Source organism: Pelophylax lessonae, assembly GCF_965119305.1.
Source record: "Pelophylax lessonae genome assembly, chromosome: 10".
Classification (NCBI taxonomy): Eukaryota; Metazoa; Chordata; class Amphibia; order Anura; family Ranidae; genus Pelophylax; species Pelophylax lessonae.
The window spans coordinates 232,608,809-232,636,602 of record NC_138777.1 but is presented as its reverse complement, the minus strand read 5'-3'; the positions used below and the strand labels follow the sequence as shown (position 1 = coordinate 232,636,602).

Genomic DNA, 27,794 nt, shown 5'->3' with positions numbered 1-27,794 from the left:
TTAGTTCTACTTCTAGGCCGAGTTCACATATGTGCGGCTGCGGTTTGCAGGCCAAGGTCTGCTGCGTTTGTGTTTACCGACTCAGGTGCGATTCTGGGGTGAATTTTCCCCTGACTTTGCACTTGAACAGGACCTAAAAACGCACAGAACCCTGCAAGAACAAGATTCAATCACATTTTTTTGGTTGACTTTGATATGGTATTGTGGATTCTTATACTTGCATGCAGGGATATTATGTTAATTTAACCCTTTAAGTGGACTAATTTAATTTAAGTAGTTTATACGTTCATGACCACCTCAGCTTTGGAAAATTTTACCCCCTTCATGACCAGACCTTTTTCTGCTGTTTGGCACTGCGCTACTTTAAGTGGTAATTGCGCGATTATGCAACATTGTACCCAAACTAAATTTATATAAATTTTCTCACACAAAGAGAGCTTTCTTTAGGTGGTAATTACCACTGTTTTTTTATTTTTTATTATATATAAAAAAAAAAAAAAACAGGATTTTCTACATTCTGTTCTAAAACAAATCCAATAAAACATTAAAAAAAAAAAAAAAGAAATCACATTTCTTCATACATGTTGGCCAAAATGTATTCTGCTATATGTCTTCGGGAAAAAAAAAATTCCAATAAGTGTATCTTGATTTGTTTGTGTGTTTTACAAACTATGGGCTATACACTGGCATTTTTTTTTTTTTTTTATACTAGTAATGGCGGTGATTGGCAACTTATAGTGGGACTGTGATAGTGTGGCGGACAATCTGACACTAGCGATGGTGGCAACTGACTAATTGACACTAATGGCGCTTTTCCACTGCTGCATGGAACCGAACAGTTCGGCTCGCTTTTGTGCTTTTCCACTGCTGGTACCGCATGGTACGGTGTAGGAACGGTTCGGTACGGTACGGCGGCGCTTTTCCACTGCATGGAACCGAACGGTACGGCTCTCAAAAAGAGTACCACCTCGATTGTGGTTCCAAGAGGTACCATACCCGGTACCATATCCCACAATCCTTTGCATGCAGACACTACTAGCCACTGATTGGTCAGAGAATCCCACCCACCCCGTTGTTATCCCACCCACTTAACTTTAGTACTACTTTAGTGGAAAAGCAAACCATACCGTACCGAACCGTTCCAACACCGTACCCTGCGGTACCAGCAGTGGAAAAGCAAGCAGGGCCGAGTAGAGCCGAGCCGGTACTTGCAGTGAAAAAGTGCCATAACATCACCAGTGACACTTATACAGTGATCAGTGGTAATACTATACACTGTCACTGTACTAATGACACTGGCTGGGAAGAGGTTAATACATCAGGGGCGACCAAAGGGTTAAACGTGTGCCTAACAATGTGTAATGTGTGCTGCTTTTTACTAAAGATCTCCGTGTTTCTTATCCCTGCTTTGCCGGGATAAGAAACAGAGAGGTAATTCCCTCTGTACAGAGCTCTGTGTAGATTGACAACACAGAGCTCTGGGCTGTGATTGGACACAGCAGATCAGCAGGCCCCCCGCCATGAATCATTGGCTGTGACCTGCTGACAAACTCCTCTCAGTGGGTGCCAGTGAGGGGGGGGCGCAAGCACATGCCCTTAACCCAGAAACAGGTAGCGGCGTACCAGTACGACGCTGTGCCTGTATGGGGTCGCCAGTCCACACTACACTGATGGTGTGCGGTCCAGAAGTGGATATATAGCAGGGATCCTCAAACTACGGCCCTCCAGCTGTTGCAGAACTACACGTCCCATGAGGCATTGTGAAACTCTGACATTCACAGACATGACCAGGCATGATGGGAATTGTAGTTCTTGAACAATTGGAAGGCCATAGTTTGAAGACCCCTGATATAAAGCAAAGTTCATTTCTTTTAATATTTATTGATTCATTTAAAGGGAGAGGGCTGCACATTTTTCTATGAAAGGACATCAATTATTCATAAACTTTTTTTTTTTTTTTTAGTGGCACCAAATATGTTACAGAGAGGAATTTCGAAACAGGTGACTATAGATTGAATATCAAGTGTGAGACTATAAATAGAAGGATCTACCGATAATAAAGCCTCATCTGTCATCACATTAAATCCCATATCAGCTTCAGACAAGACGCCAATCTGATCTCTAAACATCTCCACGGGGACGCGGCAAAAAATTCAGGGCAAACAAGGCGGTCAAATATTTGCTCGGGGAAATTAGATCACTTAGTGATGTGGATTACAAGTGATACAAATGTTCATCTAACGACACAATGAAAGAGCGCTTTACTCTGCCCGAGCAAACAAGAAAAATGTCTTATCGTATAAGCCGCAGGGAGCGTCCATCATTTATCACGCTCCCTTACCAACAAGGAAATCACTAGCGGTACTGGAGTTCTTCCAGACCTTGCGTGAATTTTATCCAACATTCTAACAAGTGCAAATGATAACTGTAGACAAGACAACAATTTGGAGGAGAAGATAGAAATGGCTTTTGTCCACATCATCACGGAAGCACTAATGATATTTGTTGGCCTCACCTGACCAGGTCTCCGTTGAGCTGTATGTACAAACTCTCCATTCCTTCACATGAGCAGATCTCGGAGGTCATCGTGTCCACTGTACAGAGCACAACATGGAGGTCAGGAACAGAGGAGCCGTGATCTGATCCGTAGACGAAGACGCATCCGCGGTTTGGGTCTTCCCTCAGCCAGTCTCGCTCCCGGGAGCCCAGGCAGCACCTCTGAGTCAAGCAGTTCTTGCTCGTACTACGCTTCATATTCCTCTGTAGAAGAACAAAGTGGCCAAAAGTCATTACTGGGCCAGATTTTTTTGGCATCTCTAAACATTCCCAAAACAGAACAATAAAGTAAAGTATAGTATATCACAAAAGTAAGTACACCCCTCACATTTTTGTAAATATCTTATTATATCTTTTCATGTGACAACACTGAAGAAATGACACTTTGTTACAATGTAAAGTAGTTTGTGTACAGCTTGGCTAGGCGACCATGGCGAGGCCTGTTCTGAGTGGAACCTGTCCTGTTAAACCGCTGTATGGTCTTTGCCACCATGCTGCAGCTCAGTTTCAGGATCTTGACAATCTTCTTATAGCCTAGGTCAGTGATGGCGAACCCTGGCACCCCAGATGTTTTGGAACTACATTTCCCATGATGCTCACCTACACTGCAGAATGCATGAGCATCATGGGAAGGTTCTTCATCGCTGGTAGGTCATCTTTATGTAGAGCAACAATTCTTTTTTTTTTTCAGATCCTCAGAGAGTTCTTTGCCATGAGGTGCCATGTTGAACTTCCAGTGACCAGTATGAGAGAGTGAGAGCGATAACACCAAATTTAACACACCTGCTTCCCATTCACACCTGAGACCTTGTAACACTAACGAGTCACATGACACCGGGGAGGGAAAATGGCTAATTGGGCTCAATTTGGACATTTTGACTTAAGGGTGTACTCACTTTTGTTGCCAGCTGTTTAGACATTAACCAGTTCCTGACCACCCGCCGCCTCTCTAGTAGGGCAGGGTGGCTTGTACAGGCAAAACGACGTAGACCTACACCGTTCGCCTAAGAGGAACTGTGGGGGGGCGAGCGCGCGCCGGCGCACTCCTGCCCCCGATCGTCAGAGGGGAAGCCAGTGTGTGTGTCAGGCGGCTCCGATTGCTGCCTGACAATCTCGATCGCTCCCCGCTGAGAGAGAAGAACGTTTGGCTGTTGTAAACACAGCCGACCGCCCTTCTCCCTGGGATGATCGCAGAGCTCATGTGATCCTTCTATATAGGATCCCATGTCTCTGTGGTCATCTCAGAAGCCACGCCCCCCACAGTTAAAATCACTCCCCTAGGGTCACATTTTACCCCTTGATCACCTATACTGTTAACCCCTTCCCTGCCAGTGTCATTAGTACAGTAACAGTGCATATTTATAGCACTGATTACTGTAGTAATGTCACTGGTCCCCCCAAAAGTGTCAAAAATGTCAGTCCAAAGAAAGCCAACACCAACCACACTGCCTCCTAACCCAAGATGTGGACCGCCTGTAAGGAAGGTCAAAATGGCATGATAGTATCCTTGGCAGTTAGAAGCCCCTGACGATGTCATCGCTGATGAAACGCGTAGGGAGGAGGTTAGTTTTGTGACGTCATTGTGCACCCGGACGTGGCGGTCATCCTTCAGGTTTGAAACAACATAGGTTTCCTGAAAACAACTACGCTTTTACATCTATAAGAATGTAAGTTTATCACCTGATTATTCTTGATAAATCTACTCTTATTTGAACGTACTACCAATGAGTGTCCCTCTTTAAATTTATGAGCCACACGAGCCTCTGGATCAAATGAAGAGGATTTTTTGCCATTTAAGAAGGATCCTTGAGGAGTGAATGGTGTTTGAGCTTCTAACTGCCAAGGATACTATCATGTTATTTTGACCTTTCTTACAGGAGGTCCACATCTTGGGGTAAGAGGCAGTGTGTTCGGTGTTGGTGGTGGCTTTCTTGGGATATCTACTTGATCAACCCTCGCATTTGCTTCTACCTTTACATTTTTAATCTGATTCGATTTTATACTTTTATATACTTATAAGCTCCACTTTTCTTTGTTATTGTTATATTTATGCTTTTATTCCTGCATACATGTGCCAGCAGCTTGATTTCAGCGACCATTTGATTTATGAGCTATTTATGGGATCATCTGATTTATGAGCGATTTGTTATCCTAGCACAACTTTTTGACATTTTTACATCTACAGTATTAATATTGTTCTGCTATTATTTGTCTTATTACTCTTTTGTAGGCTTTTTATAAAAACACTTCAACAATCAACCGATTACAAAACTAGGCACTATCTGGCCAACATCTGTAGACACCTGACTATCACACCTATACGAGTTTGCTGGACATCCAGTTCTAAAACCAAAACTGAATTTAGGCCTTTCAGGTGAAGGGTGAATTTTATGCTACAGCATGCAAAGATATTTTAAACAATGCCAACCTTCGTAGCTACACTTTGTAGAAGGCCTTTTTCTGTTCCAGAATGGCTGTGCCCCAGTGCAAAAAAAAACAGCTCCCTAAAGGCATGGTTTGATGAGTTTGGTGTGGAGGAAATTGAGTGTCCTGCACAGAACCCTGACCTCTTCCCTACTGAACACCTTTGGGATGATTTGGCACACAGATGGTGAGCCAGGTGTTCTCAATATCCAACATCATTACCTCCAAGTTCCTCTGTCTTTGTGGTAACAGTTTGGAGAAGACCCTTTTCTGTTCTCGTATGATTGGGCCCCTGTGGACAAAGCCAGCTCCATAAAGACATGGTTTGATGAGTTTGGTGTGGAGGACCTCCATTGGTCTGCACAAAGCCCTATCCTCAACCCTACTGAACACCTTCGAGATGAGCAGGAATGCCAAATGCCATCTAAGGTCTTCTCATCCAAATTGAGTATCTGACCTCAAAAATGTTCTTTTGGCTGAATGGACACAAATTCGCACAGACACAATCCAATGTCTTGTGAAAAGCCTTCCCGGAAGAGTGGAGGCTGTTATAGTTGCAACCCTATGGTTTTAGAATAGGATATCCAACAAGTTCATATAGGTGTGATGATGGTCCTGTTTCCAAAAACCTTTGTCATTGGTATGCACAACACTACTGACCCAACATTATCTGACCACTAGGGATGATCATCATAAAGGGCAGCACAATGGTGTGATATGGGGGATGCTATCCATCATGGTAGATGGGTTTTTGAAGTGAGTTCACGTCAGTCTAAACAATGTTTAAGGGCATACTTTTATTAAAAGAGAAAAACAAAGCAAAAGTCCATCACCAACCAGTTACCCAACTGGCTCTTCAGTGAGCAGTGCTGCTCACTCCAGTCTCTCGGACCTTGTGCTCCTCAGGCTCATTAGGTCTGTGTTTGCAGTACCTTGCTTCTCGGGCCCACTCCTGGCCTCACTGGATAAGGTTCTTCTAGCACCTCGGGCTCTCCCACTTCTCAGAAACACTGGACTCCCTCCAGCCCCCTCTGAAGACTCAGTAGTCACCTCAGCTTTCCTGTTCTCTCTGGACCCGTATAGCTGTCCTGACTCTCCCAGTCCTATGGGCAAAAAAACCCCACAACATAGGGTCAAGTCTCCCAAGTAGGTCACCCCTTCTGGCTGGATCACACCACTATCTTCATACACTGCCTGCGTCTCTGAATGGCAGCAACTGCCCTGAGCTATGCTCAGATCTGGCTTATAATGATCTTGATCACCTGTGCGCTCACCCAGACACAGATCTATATGGCCATGGAGCATATCGGATCTCCTATTATGTCTGGGTTGCTTTGGGAATCCCGTGTGTCTTATTTCTTCCTTTTTCCGCTTATTCCTTCCCCATATTATCAATAAGGTTCTCATTGGCCGCTTGGTCCAACCCCGCCCACATCATTGGCTTCTTAATGCTTCCGGTTGCCAGTTGCCGCAACTTGACAAAGCTAGGTATAGCGAAACATGTAGTTGTGGCAACCAGAAGCTTTCAGAAGCTCTCGTGATATCTCCATCGTCCCGCCCGGCTTCCTGTTTATCGCCTCGGCGTCACTTCCGGTGACGTCATCCATGCGCCATTTCCGGTCCTCACGGAGAAGGCGGCTACGGAGAACACATCGGCTGCGGTTCAGTGTAGCGGCCGCACACAGGACCGTGTGAGCCTCTACCATTGGATGCTGAGATTTATCATCAGGGATTACCTTTTCTTCATCTTGGGTTACCAGATGCGATTTGATTCCCATAATTACCACCAGGGATCCCCACAGCACCCCAAGGAGACTCAGAGGCTTCAGGGAATGGTTTGGAAGTATATTCATTCATTTTAATCTGTTTCATGTTTATTAAACCTTTAAGGCTCACTATGAGACTATTTTTGGGGGTCATCATTTATATTTGATTAACCATATCTGCACACAAGAGTGCCATCCTTCTTTTTTGTTTTAATTGTTTCCATACACCATCCCGTGTTAAGGATTGGGCAGCCGTGTTGCAATTGATGTACAGTTTCTACAGTTTATCAACTTCTGGGTTCATGACTTAACAGGAAAACTGCATCCAGGACTAGCGCTTGAACCTTTTTTGTGTTATATTTGTCCCACCCAATACTCTTTGGAACCTTCAAGCACCTGGCCCCGAACAGGAATTACCAAATCTGGTGAAAACAGAGCATAGCTTTCTCTATTAACAATAAACATGAAAGAACTTCTCAAACTGCACATTTAAGAAACCAGCGTCCTTTTTATACCAATTTACTAAATTCTCACTGTGGCAAGGCCTCGCACTGTCGTAGTGGCTAAGTGGTTGGCACTTGCTGTTTCGAGCTTGCAGTTCCCACCCAGGACTCACGTCTGCATGGTGTTTGCATGTTCTCCACTAATTTCCGGCTTGTGGGAGGAAACAGAAGCAAAGGGAACATACAAATTCTATGCAGATAGTGTTCCTTCATGGGACTGAATTCACGATCCAGAGCTAGGTCCTAACTACTCAGCTACGGCACAGATTACTGCTACAAACTTCCAATACCATAAAAGTGACCTGTGACCCATACAAAGAGGGACAGACAAGGTCAACGAGAAGATATTCTCAACAGTGAGAGGACCAATAAAAGCATTCCACCTTTGGCAGAGCTGCTGTCAGGATGGGCATGCCAGTAGACAAGATGGCTCCTCTGGGTGGAATTCTGTGCACATTCTAATACTCATCCGTGAAAATTTGTCTGTGTGTGTCGGCGTGCTCACGTGCACCCATGACAGATAGTGCCGCCAAATGGGCTATTTAAAGAGGAGTCCCGCCCCCTCCAAAAATTAAAACTCGCAGCTACAAAGTACTGAAGCTGCTGACTTTTACGAATAGAGCACTTACCTGTCCAGGCATCCCAGCGGTGTCCCAACCCGAGCCAATTCTTGAATCGGCTCTTGGGTGCTGGTGCCGCCATCATGACTAAGGGAAATAGGCAGTGAAGCCTTGCAGCCAGTTTCCTACTGTGCAAGCGCGAATCGTGCTGTGAATGGGCCGGCTGTGGGGTGGGAAGGGGTGAACAGGAGTGCTATGTGCTGCCATCGTGCCATGTGTCCAGTATGCCCCAGTACCTTTAACGAGGATTGGGCTATCTCCAGACCCACCTGCCCCCATCTATCCATTAGAGTGCATGTGCTTCCACTGTGGAGTCGCTCATAAACTTACAGGAGTTAGGACTGCAGGTAATACAGGGTGCCGTGAAGGGGCCTTGCAGCTTACACATGCATTTGTAAATGTGTTCAAACTAAACCCCTGGATAATTTAGTCGATTGCAGGCTGGCTGGTAAGCTGAGCTGGGAATTTCTTTGGCTTTGTTTTGCATGAGTTGCCCTTCCATGTGCACCTTGCAGTGAAGGCCAGTTATAGGTGGGGGCAGGGGCCATTTTGTTTGTTACTGATGTAATAGTGGACACCGGCTCTGCTACTGGCAAGACCTACAAGCACTGGTGTCACTCTGCACTCCTGCGCCTTCTGTTCAGCCTATCAGGGGACCCGAGTCAGAGATGTAGGAGATCAGGCTCTGCTACCAGGTATATAAGAGACAAATCTGGGTGCCATTATCAGTTGACATGCACGGTTTATATAATCCGTGAGTTGCACTTTAACTACAGTCGGCAGGGGGCGCCCGCGGGTGTGCCCAAACCCAGAAGGCTGCCCCTTTGACATCATTTCCTGGTATTTGTGTTCCACCCTGGTCCCAGCAGCATGGCCGTCCTTCCTGGTTCTTTCTCCTGCGGTCCCCTCTGCTGGTTGGTTGGAATCTTCACCATCGAGCTGCACATTGGAACACCCCTGGGATCACCTGTCACTGGATTCCTTTCCACATCCTATGATGAGCCTGGTTTATTTTAATGCTAGTGAGTGCATTTTTATCCTTTGGCAATAAAAGTCATTTGTTTTCTGCACTTAGAGGCGCCTTCTGTTTTCTTTGTACCAGAGTTTGCTTCCCTCTTGGAGTTGCTGCCCTAGTCCTGCTTGTCTGTTCTGTATCCAATCCATTGCGGACATCGCCTCTGAACAGAATCCACTATCCAGAGCGCCCTCATAAAAGTAGTGCAGGAACTACTGTTTGAAGTCGGTGTGGGACTGCAAAGTAGGCGTTGCCCCGATTTATACAGTTCCATTGCTGACAATAGGGTGTGACAGGTCAAATCGCATGACAAGTCGCACCAATGTGAATGGGGGCTTAAAGCCGACTCATGTAAGGGCTCCAAATTCACAGACAATTCTAAGTTGTTCTTTTTCTTTATAAGACTGGATGGAACAAGTCCAACAGGCAACCCTCAGGACTGAACTTTACACCCACAATCCATTAGCAGGTAATTACAGGACTTCAATCGAGGGAAGTTCCAAAGGATAATAAAAGATTACAGATTAATCCGGTTATGTATTAATTACAAATCTAGAAATGCATGATTAATACGGCTCATGTAAAGTCATTTATTTTCTGTAATGTCCCACATGCCAGGACTCAGATTGGGAGAGATGGGGTAAGCCCCCTGATAAGCTGGCTCTCGGTGCTTGCTGGCAGAAGGAGAGTGCAGAGTGATCACCTCATTGGGCTTCATTTACACCTGCGCTGCTCTCTGAAAAGAAAAAAACAAACAAAAAAGAGAGCAGTAAAGGTGTGGCTTTTTGACAGCTGAATGGGGTTTTTCAATGGGAATTCCATGCCTCAGTCACAAGCTTAGCATTGCGGCACGGCCCTATTCACTTCAATGGGTCGTGTTAGATGGTGATTCTGGCCTATGAATGCAACAGAGGGTTTAATTTTTTCCACACCATGAAGCATTGTCGCTACAGCATTTTACAACTCTGTCCAGCTGCCTTTACAGCTTAAGGAGGGTAAAAACGACACCAATGAATGGGGCACTATTCCTCCTTCTGACACCAACGATGGGGAACTGTTCCTTCTGCTGACACCAATGATTGGGCACTATTCCGCCCACTGATACAAATGATGGGGCACTATTCCTCCCACTGACACCAATGATGGGGCACTATTCCTCCCACTGATACCAATGATGGGGCACTATTCCTTCTGACACCAATGATGGGGCACTATTCCTCCTTCTGACACCAATGATGGGGAACTGTTCCTTCTGCTGACACCAATGATGGGGCACTATTCCTCCCACTGACACCAATGATGGGGCACTATTCCTCCTTCTGACACCAATGATGGGCAACTGTTCCTTCTGCTGATACCAATGATGGAGCGTTTTTCCTTCCACTGACACCAACAATGGGGCACTATTCCTCCCACTGACACCAACAATGGGGCACTATTCCTCCCACTGATACCAATGATGGGGCTCGATTTCTTCTGCTGAAACCAAGGATGGGGCTCAATTTCGTCCGCTGATACCAATGATGGGGCACCATTCCTCCCATTGACACCAATGATGGGGCACTATTCCTCCCACTGATACCAATGATGGGGCACTATTCCTTCTGACACCAATGATGGGGCACTATTCCTCCTTCTGACACCAATGATGGGGAACTGTTCCTTCTGCTGACACCAATGATGGGGCACTATTCCTCCCACTGACATCAATGATGGGGCACTATTCCTCCTTCTGACACCAATGATGGGCAACTGTTCCGTCTGCTGATACCAATGATGGAGCGTTTTTCCTTCCACTGACACCAATAATGGGGCACTATTCCGCCCACTGATACAAATGATGGGGCACTATTCCTCCCACTGATACCAAGGACGGGGCACTATTCCTCCTTCTGACACCAATGATGGGGCACTATTCCTCCTTCTGACACCAATGATGGGGAACTGTTCCTTCTGCTGACACCAATGATGGGACACTATTCCTCCCACTGATACCAATGATGGGGCACTATTCCTCCCACTGACACCAATGATGGGGCACTATTCCTCCCACTGATACCAATGATGGGGCACTATTCCTCCCACTGATACCAATGATGGGGCACTATTCCTTCTGACACCAATGATGGGGCACTATTCCTCCTTCTGACACCAATGATGGGGAACTGTTCCTTCTGCTGACACCAATGATGGGGCACTATTCCTCCCACTGACACCAATGATGGGGCACTATTCCTCCTTCTGACACCAATGATGGGCAACTGTTCCTTCTGCTGATACCAATGATGGAGCGTTTTTCCTTCCACTGACACCAATAATGGGGCACTATTCCTCCCACTGACACCAACAATGGGGCACTATTCCTCCCACTGATACCAATGATGGGGCTCAATTTCTTCTGCTGAAACAAAGGATGGGGCTCAATTTCGTCCGCTGATACCAATGATGGGGCACCATTCCTCCCATTGACACCAATGATGGGGCACTATTCCTCCCATCGATGCCAATAATGGGGCACTAATCCTCCCACTGACACCAATGATGGGGCATTATTCCTCCCACTGACACCAATGATGGGGCACTATTCCTTCCACTGACACCAATGATGGGGCACTATTCCTCCTACTGATACCAATGATGGGGCACTATTCCTTCCACTGACACTAATGATGGGGCACTATTCCTCCACATTGTTTACTCCCACTAACGTCAGGACATTTTCTACTCCAATTGGCCACATTCTGGCCCCCTAAAATCTGAAGGGCAAAAAACTTGTCCTTTATTTAGAAGGTTTTGAAATCCCCTGGCTTTATATATTTGGTAAAAAATTCTAGACGATTGTTTGAAGCTCCTTCTGGGAGGGGCTCCTGTTTTGGGAAGAGAAACCTAGGCCACTGGGCGGAGCTCTGTACTTATATTGGTTGGAGAGTCATGAATGTCCATTTTCTAGCCCCCACCTCTCATGGGAATACAAGTCCCTGGTATGTACGGCGGGTGACATTTATTACAGCTGTGTGTCTTGGTTTTGGCTTTATTGGCCTCCAAGGAGTGACGAACAATAAAAGGAAAGGATATAAAGCTTGTCAACAAAATGCCATCGTCATGGGACAAGTAATTTCTCCTCAAGGAGAGTCACCGATCCGGGGATCACCCTCAACTGACCTCACACACCAATGATAAAAAAATACCTCTGCGCAAAAAAAAAAATCTGTAATGTGGTAGCCAAATAATATGTAATAATAATGATATGTGCTCAAAATTAATGCCAGGTGTGGTTGCTCCAAACACCACACTGTGTTCCCACCAGTAATGGAATACTGGTGAAGCCATTCCTGCGTTGATTTGGATGTATGCTTTGGGTCGTTGTCACGCTGAAAGATGAAGTTCCTCTTCATGTTCAGCTTTCTAGCAGAAGCCTGAAGGTTTTGTGCCAATAATGACTGGTATTTAGAAGTGTTCATAATTCCCTCTACCTTGACTAAGGCCGCTGTTCCAGCTGAAGAAAAACAGCCCCAAAGCATGACGCTGCCACCACCATGCTTCACGGTGGGTATGGTGTTCTTCTGGTGAGTTGCAGTGTTGTTTTTGCGCCAAAACATATCTTTTGGAGTTATGGCCAAAAAGTTCAACCTTGGTTGTATCAGACCAAAACACATTTTCCCTCATGCTTTTGGGAGACTTGTTTTTACGAAATTTAGCTGAGCTTGGATGTTTTTCTTGGTAAGAAAAGGATTCCGTCTTGCCAGTCTACCCCATAGCCCAGACATATGAAGAATACAGGAGATTGTTGTCACATGAACCACACAGCCAGTACTTCCCACATATTCCTGCAGCTCCTTGTTGCTGTAGGCCTCTTAGCAGCCTCCCTGACCAGGTTTCTTCCCGTCTTTTCATCAGTTTTGGATGGACGTCCAGTTCTTGGTGATGTCACTGTTGTGCCATATTTTCTCCACTTGATGTAGACTATCTTCACTGTGTTCCATGGTATATCTAATGCCTTGAAAATTCTTTTGTACCCTTCTCCTGACTGATACCTTTTAACAATGAGATCCCTCTGACGGTTTGGAAGCTCTCTGTGGACCATGGCTTTTGCTGTAGGATGCGACTTAGGCCCCTTTCACACGGGCTTTCCGATCAGGTCCCTGTCAGGTTTTCAGGCAGACCTAATCGGATGCTTCATGCATCCCTGTGGAGCAGCGGATGTCAGTGGACACATCTCTGCTGACACCTGCTGCTATCCTATCCGATCCTGTCCAGGAAATCCAGACGAATGGAAACCATATTTTCCATCTGTCTGGAGGATCGGATAGGATCGGATGAAAATGGACAGGCGGTCCGTTTTCATCCGATCTCTCATATCCGATCTCTCATAGAGGAGACTTTCAGGTCGTAAAAGTGTGGAAGGGACCTTATGAGTAATCAAATACGCTTTTGATTACTTCGAGAAGTCATCCTCCATCGATAATAGCACCATTATGGTCCTTTTTAGTTGATTTGGATATCTGGGGTGGTGCCCTTAAAGCTCCCTCACATGCATATGATCTCCAAACATCACTTCTGGTATGGGATGCCTACGCGTTACGTCACACCCACATGACTTCATCAGGACATGACGTAACGCGTAGGGTTATCCAAATCAGCTGAAAAACACTACAATTGGGCTAGCAAAGATGGAGGATGATTTCTCTATGTAATCAAAAGCGCATTTGATTACTCATTAAGGTGAAAATACTGAGAGCACTTAGGAGTCACGATCAGGTGGAAGTACACCATTTGTTTTTATGTTGTCACCAGTGCTGAGACAAGGTCATCTAGAGCCCAGGGCGAACATGTCAAACTGCCCCAAAGATGTATGAGCATTATGTGTTAGCAAAAATCCCCCCACAAAATCACTGAGCACTAATATGCAAGGTACCTCCTAAACATAAATCCCCCCTCAGTACAAATCCACCCCCCATGCTGAAATCCCCCCTCACAGCTTTTCCACCCCCCCCCCCCCACAAAAAAAAAGAAACACTCTGCCTAGCACAAATCATTTACCCCTAAAATTTCCCGCCTAGTACGGGACACATCTCCTTTCTCCAACTTTACATACCCCCTCCCAGCACAACACAAATTACCCCCAAATCCCTCCTCCTAGCATTAATTTTCTTCCCCTCACCCCCCCCCCCCCAAAAAACAAATCCTCCTAAATCACTACTCTTAGCACTCCCCAAATTTCCCCAACTAGAACAATACGTACCCCCTGCCACCCCCTAAACTCTCTTCCAGCACAAATCCCCCCCCCTCAATCTCCTTGTGGTGCCCCTCCACTTAACATGATACCACAGCGCCCAGGGCAGCCGCCCCTCCTGCCCATCCCTTGTCCCGGCTCTGATTGTCACACTGAAGCGGCCTTCACTGAAGAAAGAGAACGGTTGGATACTTTACTTTTAGCACATGTGCATGTCACTTTAAATGAATTACTATAATGCACTTTTTTGTGACTTTATCTTTTTTGATGACTGACCTCACACACCGTCTCCCAGCTCTTGACTACACATAACAGAATCAAACAGCAAAGCTCAGAAGTTGTTTCCATTTGTCTGAGCTGTGGGGTTGTGTTATCTATCACTGCTATGCAAACTTAGGAGCTGAGAGACACTGGGGGTTATTTACTAGAACTGGAGTGTGCAAAATCTGGTGCAGCTCTTCATAGAAACCAATCAGCTTCCAGGATTTATTGTCAAAGCTTCATTGAACAAGCTGAAGTTAGAAGCGGATTGGCTTCCATTCATGGCTGCACCAGATTCTGAGTGCTCCAGTTTTAGTAAATCTCCCCAGGCATCTACAGGGCAGCGAGTCTTAGACCTTCCATAACTCCTACATGTTACCATCCCCTGACCGTCCACCAAAAGCCTAACATGGCAGTAGGAAAGGATCTTGCATGTCGCAAGTTGATCTTGGCCTAACCAGTTCGATAAGTGTGCTGCTTCTCTTTTCACTGTCCAGTCACAGCGCAGGGAGGAGACCTGTAAGTGAAAGTGAAACAGCAGCAGAAAAAGATCAGGGCTGTATTCATCTTCAAACATGAGGGACAGAAATAAAAATCCTTTGGCGGGTAAAAGTTGTTAGTCTGGAGTTTACTTTCAACCATTCCATCAACTGTCTAGATCGGGGGGTCTCCAAACATTGCAGTAGGAGGGGCCGGATTATACATTTTGCACATATTTGGAGGCTGAACAAAAAAATCTGATTAAAAAATGAATGAATAGAATAAACGAATGAAATGAATAAAAACTCTCGAAGAAATAACTTCACATCAGAAGCCCCCCCATAACATCAGGGTCCCCCACCAGAGTCAACCTATCTATATGGGTCCCCATCAGAGTCCCCTGGACATCAGGGTCCCCCACTAGAGTCAACCTATCTATATGGGTCCCCATCAGAGTCCCCTGAACATCAGCGTTCTCCACCAGAGTCAACCTATCTATACAGGTCCCCATCAGAGTCCCCTGGACATCAGGGTCCCCCATCAGAGTCAACCTATCTATACAGGTCCCCATCAGAGTCCCCTGGACATCAGGATCCTCCACCAGGGGCACCCCTTACATCAGGGTCCCCCACCAAAGGCTCCCCATACATCAGGGTCCCCCCACCAGAGGCTCCCCATACATCAGGGTCCCCCACCAGAGGCTCCCCATACATCAGGGTCCCCCACCAGAGGCTCCCCATACATGAGGGTCCCCCACCACAGGCTCTGTCCCCCACCAGAGGCTTCCCATACATCAGGGTCCCCCACCAGAGGCGCCCCTTACACAAGGGTCCCCCACCAGAGGCGCCCCTTACACCAGGGTCCCCCACCAGAGGTGCTTCTTACACCAGAGTCCCCCACCAGAGGCGCCCCTTACATCAGGGTCCCCCACCAGAGGCACCCCACACATCAGGGTCCCCCACCAGAGGCACCCCATACATCAGGGTCCCCCACCCAGAGGCGCCCCAAACATTAGGGTCCTCCACCAGAGGCTACCCATACATCAGGGTCCCCCACCAGAGGCACCCCATACAACATGGTCCCCCACCAGAGGCACCCATTACATAAGTGTCCCCATCAGAGCCTCTCGTTAAATCAGGGTCCCCATTAGAGTCCTGCTACATCACGATCCCCCTCTGAGTCCCCCCATACATCAGGGTCCCCTACCAGAGTCCCCCCTTACATCAGGGTCCCCAATCAGAGTGCCCCTTACATCAGGATCCTCCATCAGATTCCCACCTTGCATCAGCTTCCCCGACCAGAGTACCCCCCATACATCAGGTTCCCCATCAAAAGCAGAACCAAACTGATCGGATTCCTCAGTTTCTGCATTAAGTCTGAGGATTGGCAACTAATCCTAAGTGTGGGAAGCGGGCCGTAGTTTGGAGACCCCGATCTACATCTAAAAATAAATATTGTGTCTATAGACACACATTAAGGGTCTGTGTGCACGAGGCCTGAAAAGGTGTGGTGGTTGGATGGTGGGGATATCTAATACTTTCCCACACATGCCTACACAGTTCTAATGATTTCAGAGGAATAATTTAATTCCGGAATAAACCCGGCAGTGATCACTTCTTTAGGATTCTGAGAAAGTTTTCGGTCTGCCCTTTCTCTTTCATCAGACCGGAGGGACTCCGGGTCCTGCAGAGGACGCTCGGCACACACAGGCGTCATTGTAGATCTGAGCTATTAGCCGGCTAATTACACGACTTCAATCATTGGAAGTGTAACACTGAACTCGCTTCCATACAAGTAATGAGGAAAGACAAACAACGCCAAGCTTATCGGGCGCAAAGAGTGCAAAGGTCATCACCAATCACAGAGCTGTCCGGGCTGAATGCTCAATATTCCAACAATTAGCAAATACCGCGATAAGAGAACCTGCCCGGCTCAGGACACACTGCGCCAACGGTCAGCGCCAAGATCTCCGCCATACGCAATGGCGCCCTTCACACCTGAAGGAGGAAGGTATACAGTGGCGCTAGAGGGATGTGTTAACCACTTAAGCCCCAGAAGATTTTACCCCCTTCCTGACCAGGGGGTATTTTGCGATTCGGCACTGCGTGACTTTAATGGACAATTGCGCGGTCGTGCGATGCTGTACCCAAACAAATTTGACGTCCTTTTTTTCCCACAAACAGAGCTTTCTTTTGGTGGTATTTGATCACCTGTGCGATTTTTTGATTATGCGCTATAAACAAAAAAAGAGCGACAATTTTGCAAAAATAACAATATTTTTCACATTTTTTTATATGAAATTCCCCCCCAAAAAATGTAAAAATCAAAATTTTTTTTAAATTTTTGCCCAATTTGTTTTCTGCTACCTATATTTGGTAAAAAAAATCACAATAAGCGTATTTTGATTGGTTTGCACAAAAGTTATTGCGTTTACTAACTAAGGGAAAGATTTCTGTCATTTTTGTTGTTTTTTTTTTTTAACGCGTAATGGCGGCGATCTGCGATTTTTTTTGCGGTACTGCGACATTGCGGTGGACAGATCGGACCCTTGACCGACATTTTTGACACTTTTGGGGGGACCAGTGACATTACTACAGAAATCAGTGCTATACATATGCACTGTTACTGTAAAAATGACACTGGGAGGGAAGGGGTTAACTTTATTGGAGAGGGAGGGGTTAAGTGTGTCCCTAGGGGCGTGTTTCTAACTGTCATTGGATGTGGCTAGTGGTGTAATAGCACAGATCAACGGTCCTACATAGCAGGACCGAGTGATCTGTGCTTTTACACAGGGGAGAATGACAGACGGCTTTGTTTACATTAGCCGCCTGCCTTTCTCCCTCTCTACCCGACGATCGCGAGTGACCGGCGGACATCGGGTCCGCTGGTCACACGCGCCGGCTTCGTCGGGTACGAGCGGGGGCGGGAACACGCCTCCGGCAGCGCGCGCTCACCCCCTATTCGCTCCCAGGCTAGTGACGTACCGGTACGTCACTTTTCCTGGGGAGGGGCTGACCGCCGCCGTATATAGTCGGGCGGCGGTCAGCAAGTGGTTAAAACATATATCAATACCAATACATATATCAATGCCACTCTATAAGGAACAACAAATTGTTATCAATACATAATCCTGTGTAAGGATTGGTCAGGCAGCGCCTAACATTTGCGGTCCTGCTGCGCACAATCACGTACATGTACGTGATTTGCCTTCCTTCCTGGAAACTGTAAAGAGGTTTGAGTAAAAACCCTGAAAAAGTTCAGAAGTTGGGACCAGGACAATCACCCCTTAAAGTAACAAGTCTTGCACTGCCCCCAAAGAGACCCTGTAAGCGATCTGGGGACAAGTGCAGGTTGGAAGGGAAGAATCTTTCCGGAGGATAAGTCTGAACTCGATCTTGTAGCCTGACCGAATATCTTTGAGGACCCACTCGTCCTGTACCAGGGAGGTCCATGGATCTGGAAACCAGCGAAGACATCCCCCCACACCAGGTAGGGGTGAGGGCGCCCCATTCATGCAGAGGCAGCCATGGCCGCAGGTCTGAAAAGAGTCTGCTTCTGGCTTGCCAGACCAGGTTTTCTTGGAACTTCCGGGAGAGGCCCTGACTTTTGATCCCTTGTCTTGAGACTTTGAGGGACGAAAAAACCTCTCATGAGCTGAGGAGAATGGCCCACGTCTACGATGGAGCTCCTTGCCCTTGGTAGCCCCCCCTGTGAGACCCTTAACAATGTCATCTAAGGAAGCTCCAAACCGGCGATCCCCAACAAGGGGGAGATCAGATAAGGCCTTCTTAGAAGTCTGGTCTGCAGACCAGCGTTTAATTTATGGCGCTTTTCCACTGCATGGAACCGAACGGTTCGGCACGCTTTTGAGCTTTTCCACTGAATGGTACGGTGTTGGAACGGTTCGATACGGTACGGCAACGCTTTTCCACTACATGGAACTGAACGGTACGGCTCGCTTAAACAGTACCACCTCGGTTGTGGTTCCAAGAGGGCCGTACCGGTACCATATCCCACAATCCTTTTCATGCAGCCTTGACTGTTTGTCACTACTAGCCACTGATTGGTCAGAGAATCGTTGTTATCCCACCCACTTACTACTTTAGTGGAAAAGCAAACCGTACCGAACCGTTCCAACACCGTACCATGCAGTGGAAAACCAAACCAAGTGGAGCCAAGCCGGTACTTGCAGTGGAAAAGTGCCATTAGATAATACGCCGAAAGGACCATTGCTGATACAGACAGCCTAGAAAACAAAGGAGCCACATCCAAAGAAGCATCACAGATAAACTATAGCCCTCTGCATCAACTGATCTGCCAGCTCCGCATGACAACGGGGAGGAAGCTGTTTCCCCTTCAGGTCCCGAAATAAAATTTTAGCCCACTTAGTCAGAGTTTGCCACACCAGGACCATAGTAAATACTGGCCTAAGTGCCGAACCAGCCACAGCGAACATATGGTGGTCCAGAGCCTCCACCCTCCTATCAGCTGGATCTGTAAAGGCCGGGGACTCTTTAACCGGAATGAAGGTAGCTTTATTCAACCTGGAAACCGACGAGTCCTCTACAGGTTGGACCGGCCATCTTTTAAGCAGTTAATCCTCATAGGGATACCGCAAGGCAAAAGCGCTTAGGAACCACTGCGTTTTGGACAACCCCACAGTTTTGTTGTCAAAGTAAGCAGAAAGGGGAACACCCTCGCCGCTTTGGAGGGCCTGTGGGTGCCGAAAGGGACCAGCGCCTCCGATGGACCATCAGCTGCAACCTCCATTTTTAAAATTTCACGTACTGGCACAAAAAGAGCATCCACCAGCGCCTTTTCATGCGTGGCTAGAGGAGCAGAGGAATCATCCTCGTTACCTGAGCTACCTGCGTGGACGCAGACCCCAGCAGGGCGAAAGACCCACAGTGACCACTGAAAGTTTAGAGGGGCTGGGGGGGGGAGGAGGGAAACCCAGGGTCCCAGTGTCCCAGGGAGGGGCCCATGTCCACCCCAAAACCCTCCAGGAGTAGAGGGGGGGGGACAGCTACTTACCATACCAGGAACAAAGTGGGCACTGCTCCAGACAGACCACTGCTCAATCAGAATGTGGGTGCCTGTCGGCCAGGAGGAAAGCTGCCACTCAGACCAAGGCCAGGTCCTATGCGACCTCAAGAGACGTTTAACTCACAGGCCAGCCCCCGTACAGTGGGGCTTTGTCGCGGCCAACCTAGCGCAGAGCTGAGGCCCACGCGCGCGCGCGCGCTGGCCAGACTGAGGGTACCCTCTGGATCTAGATTATCCAGTCTGTCGCCCAGATTGGCAATTGATTGTAGATTCTCACAGGAACAAAATAACAAAGATAGGAAATAATTCCATTAAAAAAGAAAAAAAAATTGCCAGGACCAGAGATCCTAGCAAGGAACTAGGCCCTTACTCCTGACTAGGCAGAAAAAAAACTGAGTGCCTATAGCTGAAAGTGGGTGTATACCCCCTGGGACTTCCCCATAAGCGTGGTCAAGCTTTTTCCTGTCTAGTGTCCTTTTCCTGTAGGGGGCAGTATAACCCAATGATTAAGATGAATCAGGAGCTGTGTCCGTCAATGAACGAAAGAGAAATGGCCTGGTCAATGGGTAAAACCTTCCGGAGCTGAAGTGGTTAAAAAAACATAGTTACATAGTAGGTGAGGTTGAATAAAGACAATCGTCCATCCAGTTCAACCTGTGTAGGCGCGCGTGACCGTAATCATCTCTCATACCCCTGAATGTTCTGATCCTTGAGATGTACATCTAAGAGTCTTTTGAAAGCCACCATACTTCCTGCAGAAACCACCTCTTGTGGTAGAGAATTCCACAATCTTGTAGCCCTAACAGTAAAGAACCCCCTGCGTTGCCTGAGGTTAAACCGATTCTCCTCTAATCTCATTGTATGTCCTTGAGTTCTCATGCAATCCTTGTGACTGAATAGATTTTTTTCTATGCTGAGATCACCATTGAGGTATTTATAAATTGCTATCATGTCCCCTCTCAGGCGTCTCTTCTCCAGGGAGAATAAATTAAGAAATTGTAGATGCTCTTCATAGTTAAGGTCCTCCAATCCCCTAATTAGTTTAGTTGCCCTTCTCTGGACTCTCTCCAGCTCCAACACATCCCTCCTGAGGACTGGTGACCAGAACTGGACAGAATACTCCAGATGCGGTCGGACCAGAGTTTTATAAAGTGGAAGGATTATAGTCTTATCTCTGGAATACATCCCTTTCTTTATGCATGCTAATATTCTGCCGGCTTTGGCAGCTGCCGCTTGACATTGCATGCTATTGCCTAATCTATCATCAACCAAGACTCCCAGATCCTTCTCCATTCTTGACTCCCCCAAAGGTTCCCCCCTAACGTGTATTGTGCTTTTATGTTTTTAGTCCCCAAGTGCAAAACCTTACACTTCCCCACATTAAACCTCATTTGCCATGTCGTTGCCCTCTCTGTTATTTTGTCCAGGTCATTCTGTAGGATATCTGCTTCATGCTGTGCAGTTATTGCCCTGCCCAATTTTGTGTCATCTGCAAAAACTGATAACGAACTACTGATCCCGTCCTCAATGCTGTTTTTGAATAAATTTAACAAGGTTGGTCCCAGGACTGAGCCTTGGGGGACCCCACAGGTCACCGGTATAATGACACTAACAGCTGTATACAGGTGTATGTCTAATATAGAACACCTGGACACAGGTAGAGGAGGGTTGTCTTTGTATCGATTGGCCCCCTGTAAATAGATATGTCGCTGAAAGAGAGAACACCTGTATACAGGTACATTACAGGTATATGGCAGTGACAATGACAGGGCACAACTACAAATAAAAGCTGGAGTGTCTCTACTACAGATAACCCGCTACACAGGTACAAGTGTCCCTGGGCTCAGGAAGACCTGTATACAGGTATAGGACAGCAGTCTCTACAACACCTCCCACCTGTACACAGGTATAGGACAGCAGTCTCTACACCACTTCCCACCTGTACACAGGTATAGGACAGCAGTCTCTACAACACCTCCCACCTTTACACAGGTATAGGAGAGCAGTCTCTACAACACCTCCCACCTTTACACAGGTATAGGAGAGCAGTCTCTACAACACCTCCCACCTTTACACAGGTATAGGACAGCAGTCTCTACAACACCTCCCACCTGTACACAGGTATAGGACAGCAGTCTCTACAACACCTCCCACCTTTACACAGGTATAGGACAGCAGTCTCTACAACACCTCCCACCTGTACACAGGTATAGGAGAGCAGTCTCTACACCACTTCCCACATGTAAACAGGTATAGGACAGCAGTCTCTACAACACCTCCCACCTGTACACAGGTATAGGACAGCAGTCTCTACAACACCTCCCACCTGTACACAGGTATAGGACAGCAGTCTCTACACCACTTCCCACATGTAAACAGGTATAGGACAGCAGTCTCTACAACACCTCCCACCTGTACACAGGTATAGGACAGCAGTCTCTACAACACCTCCCACCTGTACACAGGTATAGGACAGCAGTCTCTACAACACCTCCCACCTTTACACAGGTATAGGAGAGCAGTCTCTACAACACCTCCCACCTTTACACAGGTATAGGAGAGCAGTCTCTACAACACCTCCCACCTTTACACAGGTATAGGACAGCAGTCTCTACAACACCTCCCACCTGTACACAGGTATAGGACAGCAGTCTCTACAACACCTCCCACCTTTACACAGGTATAGGACAGCAGTCTCTACAACACCTCCCACCTGTACACAGGTATAGGAGAGCAGTCTCTACAACACCTCCCACCTTTACACAGGTATAGGACAGCAGTCTCTACAACACCTCCCACCTGTACACAGGTATAGGAGAGCAGTCTCTACAACACCTCCCACCTTTACACAGGTATAGGAGAGCAGTCTCTACAACACCTCCCACCTTTACACAGGTATAGGACAGCAGTCTCTACACCACTTCCCACCTGTACACAGGTATAGGACAGCAGTCTCTACAACACCTCCCACCTGTACACAGGTATAGGACAGCAGTCTCTACAACACCTCCCACCTTTACACAGGTATAGGACAGCAGTCTCTACAACACCTCCCACCTTTACACAGGTATCGGACAGCAGTCCCTACAACACCTCCCACATGTAAACAGGTATAGGATTGCCTCCTCTACATTTGCCACCTGTACACAGGTATAGGACAGTTGTCTCTACAACACCTCCTACCTGTACACAGATATAGGATTTGCCACCTGTACAAAGGTATAGGACAGTAGTCTCTACAACACCTCTCACCTGTACAAAGATATAGGACGGCGCTCCCCATAACACCTCCCACCTGTACACAGGTATAGGAAGGTAGTCTTTACAACACCTGCCACCTGTACACATGAATAGGATGGTGGTCCCTACAACACATCTCATCTGTACACAGACACCTGTCTGAGACCAGCAGGTATATGGATGTTGCCGGCAATAGATTAGATCTGTAGATCGCTATATGACTGTCTATACTACAGATAACAGTTATTCACCCGTATATGGTACATTATATGATACATATAATAAATTAGTACACATATGGTTGTCTGAAATATTAGGGACACCCAGAAATAGCAACACAGCAGTCTCTATATAAGATAAATACACACATTGCTGCTTGTAGTACAGAGAACACCTGGACACAGGTATGTTATGGTGCACAGGTATGGTGTTTATAATAGTTCTGTAAACACATGACTGTAGTACACCTGAACATTGGTTCACAATACAATAGATCCCTGTACGCAGGTGTATACACAACAGATCCCAGCATACATGGCTGCCTGTAGTACAAAAAACACTTGAACACAGGTATATTGTGGTTTCTATCACAGATTTGTGCACATATAGCTATATAGTACAGGTGTATAGGGAATAGATCCCAGTATACAGGTGTATATAGGATAGATCTCAGTATACAGGTGTATGCAGAATAGATCTCAGTATACAGGTGTATGCAGAATAGATCTCAGTATACAGGTGTATGCAGAATATATGTCAGTATACAGGTGTATATAGAATAGATGTCAGTATACAGGTGTATATAGATGTCAGTATACAGGTGTATATAGATGTCAGTATACAGGTGTATGTAGAATAGATCTCAGTGTACAGGTGTATGCAGAATTGATCTCAGTATACAGGTGTATGTAGAACAGATGTCGGTATACAGGTATATGTAGAATAGATCTCAGTATACAGGTGAATGCAGGATAGATCTCAGTATACAGGTGTATGCAGAATAGATCTCAGTATACAGGTGTATATAGAATAGATCTCAGTATACAGGTGTATGCAGAATAGATCTCAGTATACAGGTGTATGTAGAATAGATCTCAGTATACAGGTGTATGCAGAATAGATCTCAGTATACAGGTGTATGCAGAATAGATCTCAGTATACAGGTGTATATAGAATAGATCTCAGTATACAGGTGTATGTAGAATAGATCTCAGTATAAAGGTATATGCAGAATAGATATCAGTATACAGGTGTATATAAAATAGATATTAGTATACAGGTGTATGCAGAATAGATCTCGGTATACAGGTGTATGTAGAATAGATCTCGGTATACAGGTGTATGCAGAATAGATCTCGGTATACAAGTGTATGTAGAATAGATCTCGGTATACAGGTGTATGCACAATAGATCTCAGTATACAGGTGTATGTAGAATAGATCTCAGTATACAGGTGTATGTAGAACAGATCTTAGTATACAGGTGTATGCAGAATAGATCTCAGTATACAGGTGTATGCAGAATAAATCTCAGTATACAGGTGTATGTAGAATAGATCTCAGTATACAGGTGTATGTAGAACAGATCTTAGTATACAGGTGTATGTAGAACAGATCTTAGTATACAGGTGTATGCAGAATAGATCTCAGTATACAGGTGTATGCAGAATAGATCTCAGTATACAGGTGTATGTAGAATAGATCTCAGTATACAGGTGTATGCAGAATAGATCTCAGTATACAGGTGTATGCAGAATAGATCTCAGTATACAGGTGTATGTAGAATAGATCTCAGTATAAAGGTATATGCAGAATAGATATCAGTATACAGGTGTATATAAAATAGATATTAGTATACAGGTGTATGCAGAATAGATCTCGGTATACAGGTGTATGCAGAATAGATCTCGGTATACAAGTGTATGTAGAATAGATCTCAGTATACAGGTGTATGTAGAACAGATCTTAGTATACAGGTGTATGCAGAATAGATCTCAGTATACAGGTGTATGCAGAATAGATCTCAGTATACAGGTGTATGTAGAATAGATCTTAGTATACAGGTGTATGCAGAATAGATCTCAGTATACAGGTGTATGCAGAATAGATCTCAGTATACAGGTGTATGCAGAATAGATCTCAGTATACAGGTGTATGTAGAATAGATCTCAGTATACAGGTGTATGCAGAATAGATCTCAGTATACAGGTGTATGCAGAATATATATTAGTATACAGGTGTATGCAGAATAAATCTCAGTATACAGGTGTATGTAGAATAGATCTCAGTATACAGGTGTATGTAGAATAGATCTCAGTATACAGGTGTATGTAGAATAGATCTCAGTATACAGGTGAATGCAGGATAGATGTCAGTATACAGGTGTATATAGAATAGATGTCAGTATACAGGTGTATTTAGGATATGGAGGATATATTGGCACACATGGCCGGGTGGGTGTCCTGGACTGGCAGTGCCCGGCCTCCGTCACACAGCCCCCGCTCTCTCCTCACCTTTAGCACTCGGATGGCGGCCCCCCGGGCTCCGTTGGTCCGGTTGGGCTCCGGCCCTCCCTCCCCGGGGGGTCCCGGCACCGACCTCCGGCCGTCCATTTCCACGGCTCCGCTTACTGAACGACTGACAGCAGGAGGCCGTCCCCGCCCCCCAGCCTGAGCACAGCGACCAATGGCGAAGCAGCGAAGCCCACGCTCTGCCAATCTCCACCAAGTCTCCGCCCATCTTGCGTAGTAGCCATTCTGCAGGTATCTATGCCCGCGGCGGCCATGTCTGCTGAGGGCACGGCGGGGGGCACCCTGTCAGCCTCCCTGCCCTTCGCCAAGACGTCAGAGGAGCGCCGGAAGCGACTGCTGCCAGGCAGCTGGAGGACAGGGGGGCATGGGGAAGCTGGCTGTCAGAGTGGTCAGATCCAGTCCTGCGACAATTAATGTCTCAGTGTGTCACATTCTTTTTTTTTTACCCTCTCCCCTAAAATGCATGATCATTTAACCATTTTGCTACCAGAGCTAGTTTGCATTTTTTTAAATTTAATTTAAAATACATTTTAAAATACATTTTTTTTAATTAATTAAAACCCCCAAACATGATTTTTTTTTTTTTCTAATAGCAAGCGTAAAATGGTAATTGTACCATTTTTTTTTTTTTTTTGCACAACAGTTTATAAAACACAAAATTTCAGTATAATATTTCAAATGATTCAAATAAAGTTTATTTTATAGAGCTCAAACACAATATAATACCCAATGTTTAGTAAAAATATTAAAAGATGAGGATGCTCAGAGTAAATACGATACCCGCCATGTCCAGCCTTAACCACTTTAGCCCCGGAAGATTTGGCTGCTTAATGACCAGGCCCCTTTTTCAACTCGGCACTGCGCGACTTTAACTGACAATTGCGCGGTCGTGCAATGCCGTACCCAAACAAAATTTACATCCTTTTTTTCCCACAAGCAGAGCTTTCTTTTGGTGGTATTTGATCACCTGTGCGATTTTTATTTTTTGCGATATTTATAAAAATAAAAAAAAATAAAAAAAAATAAAAAAAATTTGCGAAAAATTGACATTTTTGTCATATATTTAGGCCAAAATGTATTTAGCTACATGTCTTTGACAAATAAAAAATTCTCAATGAGCGTATTTTTATCCACTTTAAGTCCTGAAGATTTTAACGCCATTCTTTTGCGATTCGTCACTGCGTTACTTTAACCACTTGCCGACCGCCGCAAGTACATATACTGCGGCGACCAGCCCCTCCTGGGCAAAGTGACGTATCGGTACGTCACTTGCCTGCGAGCCAATAGGGGGCGAGCGCGCCCTGCCAGAGACGCGCTCCCGCCCCCGCTCGTTCACAGTGATCACCGCGCGTGTGACCGGCTGCTCCGATGACCACCGGTTACTCACAATCTCCCGCTGGAGAGGGAGAAAGGCAGGCGGCTGATGTAAACAAAGTCGCCTGTCATTCTCCCTGATGTAACAGCAGAGATCATACGATCCTGCTATGTAGGATCATATGTCTCTGTGGTTACATCAAAAGCCACGCCCCTTGACAGTTAGAATCACACCCCTAGGGACACACTTAACCCCTTGCTCTCTAATAAAGTTAACCCCTTCTCTGCCAGCGTCATTATTACAGTAACAGTGCATATTTATAGCACTGATTACTGTAGTAATGTCACTGGTACCCCCAAAAGTGTCAAAAATGTCAGTTAGGGGTTCGATCTGTCCGACGCAATGTCACAGTCCCGCAAAAAAAAAAAAAAAAAAAAAAAAAAAAGCAGATCGCCGCCACTACTAGTAAAAAAAAAAAAAAAAAAATTACAAATCTTTCCCGTAGTTAGTAAACGCGATAACTTTTGCGCAAACCAATCAAAATACACTTATTGTGATTTTTTTTTTACCAAAAATATGTAGCAGAAAACATATTGACCTAAAATGTTAAAAATTTAGATTTTTAAACTTTTTTTTTGGGAATGTTATATATCAGAATGAAAAAATATATATATATTTTTTTTCAAAATTGTCGCTCTTTTTTTGTGTATAACGCAAAAAAATAAAAAAAAAAAATAAAAATCGCACAGGTGATCAAATACCACCAAAAGAAAGCTCTGTTTGTGGCAAAAATATGACATCAATT

General features: G+C 45.9%; 1 protein-coding gene across 1 annotated transcript in view; it reads right to left on the bottom strand.

Annotated features, from left to right (window-relative positions):
* The window catches only part of PHLPP2 (PH domain and leucine rich repeat protein phosphatase 2), a 66,812-nt gene extending 41,040 nt beyond the window's left edge, over window positions 1-25,772 (bottom strand). Inside the window, exons 1-2 of the mRNA XM_082270709.1 lie at window positions 25,657-25,772; window positions 2,516-2,760 (exon numbers count right to left, since the gene is read on the bottom strand). Of these exons, the coding sequence (XP_082126835.1) occupies window positions 2,516-2,760; window positions 25,657-25,755 (344 nt within the window). The 5' untranslated portion in view covers window positions 25,756-25,772. The remainder of the gene's footprint in view (window positions 1-2,515; window positions 2,761-25,656) is intronic.
* Between the last annotated feature and the right edge of the window lie 2,022 nt (window positions 25,773-27,794).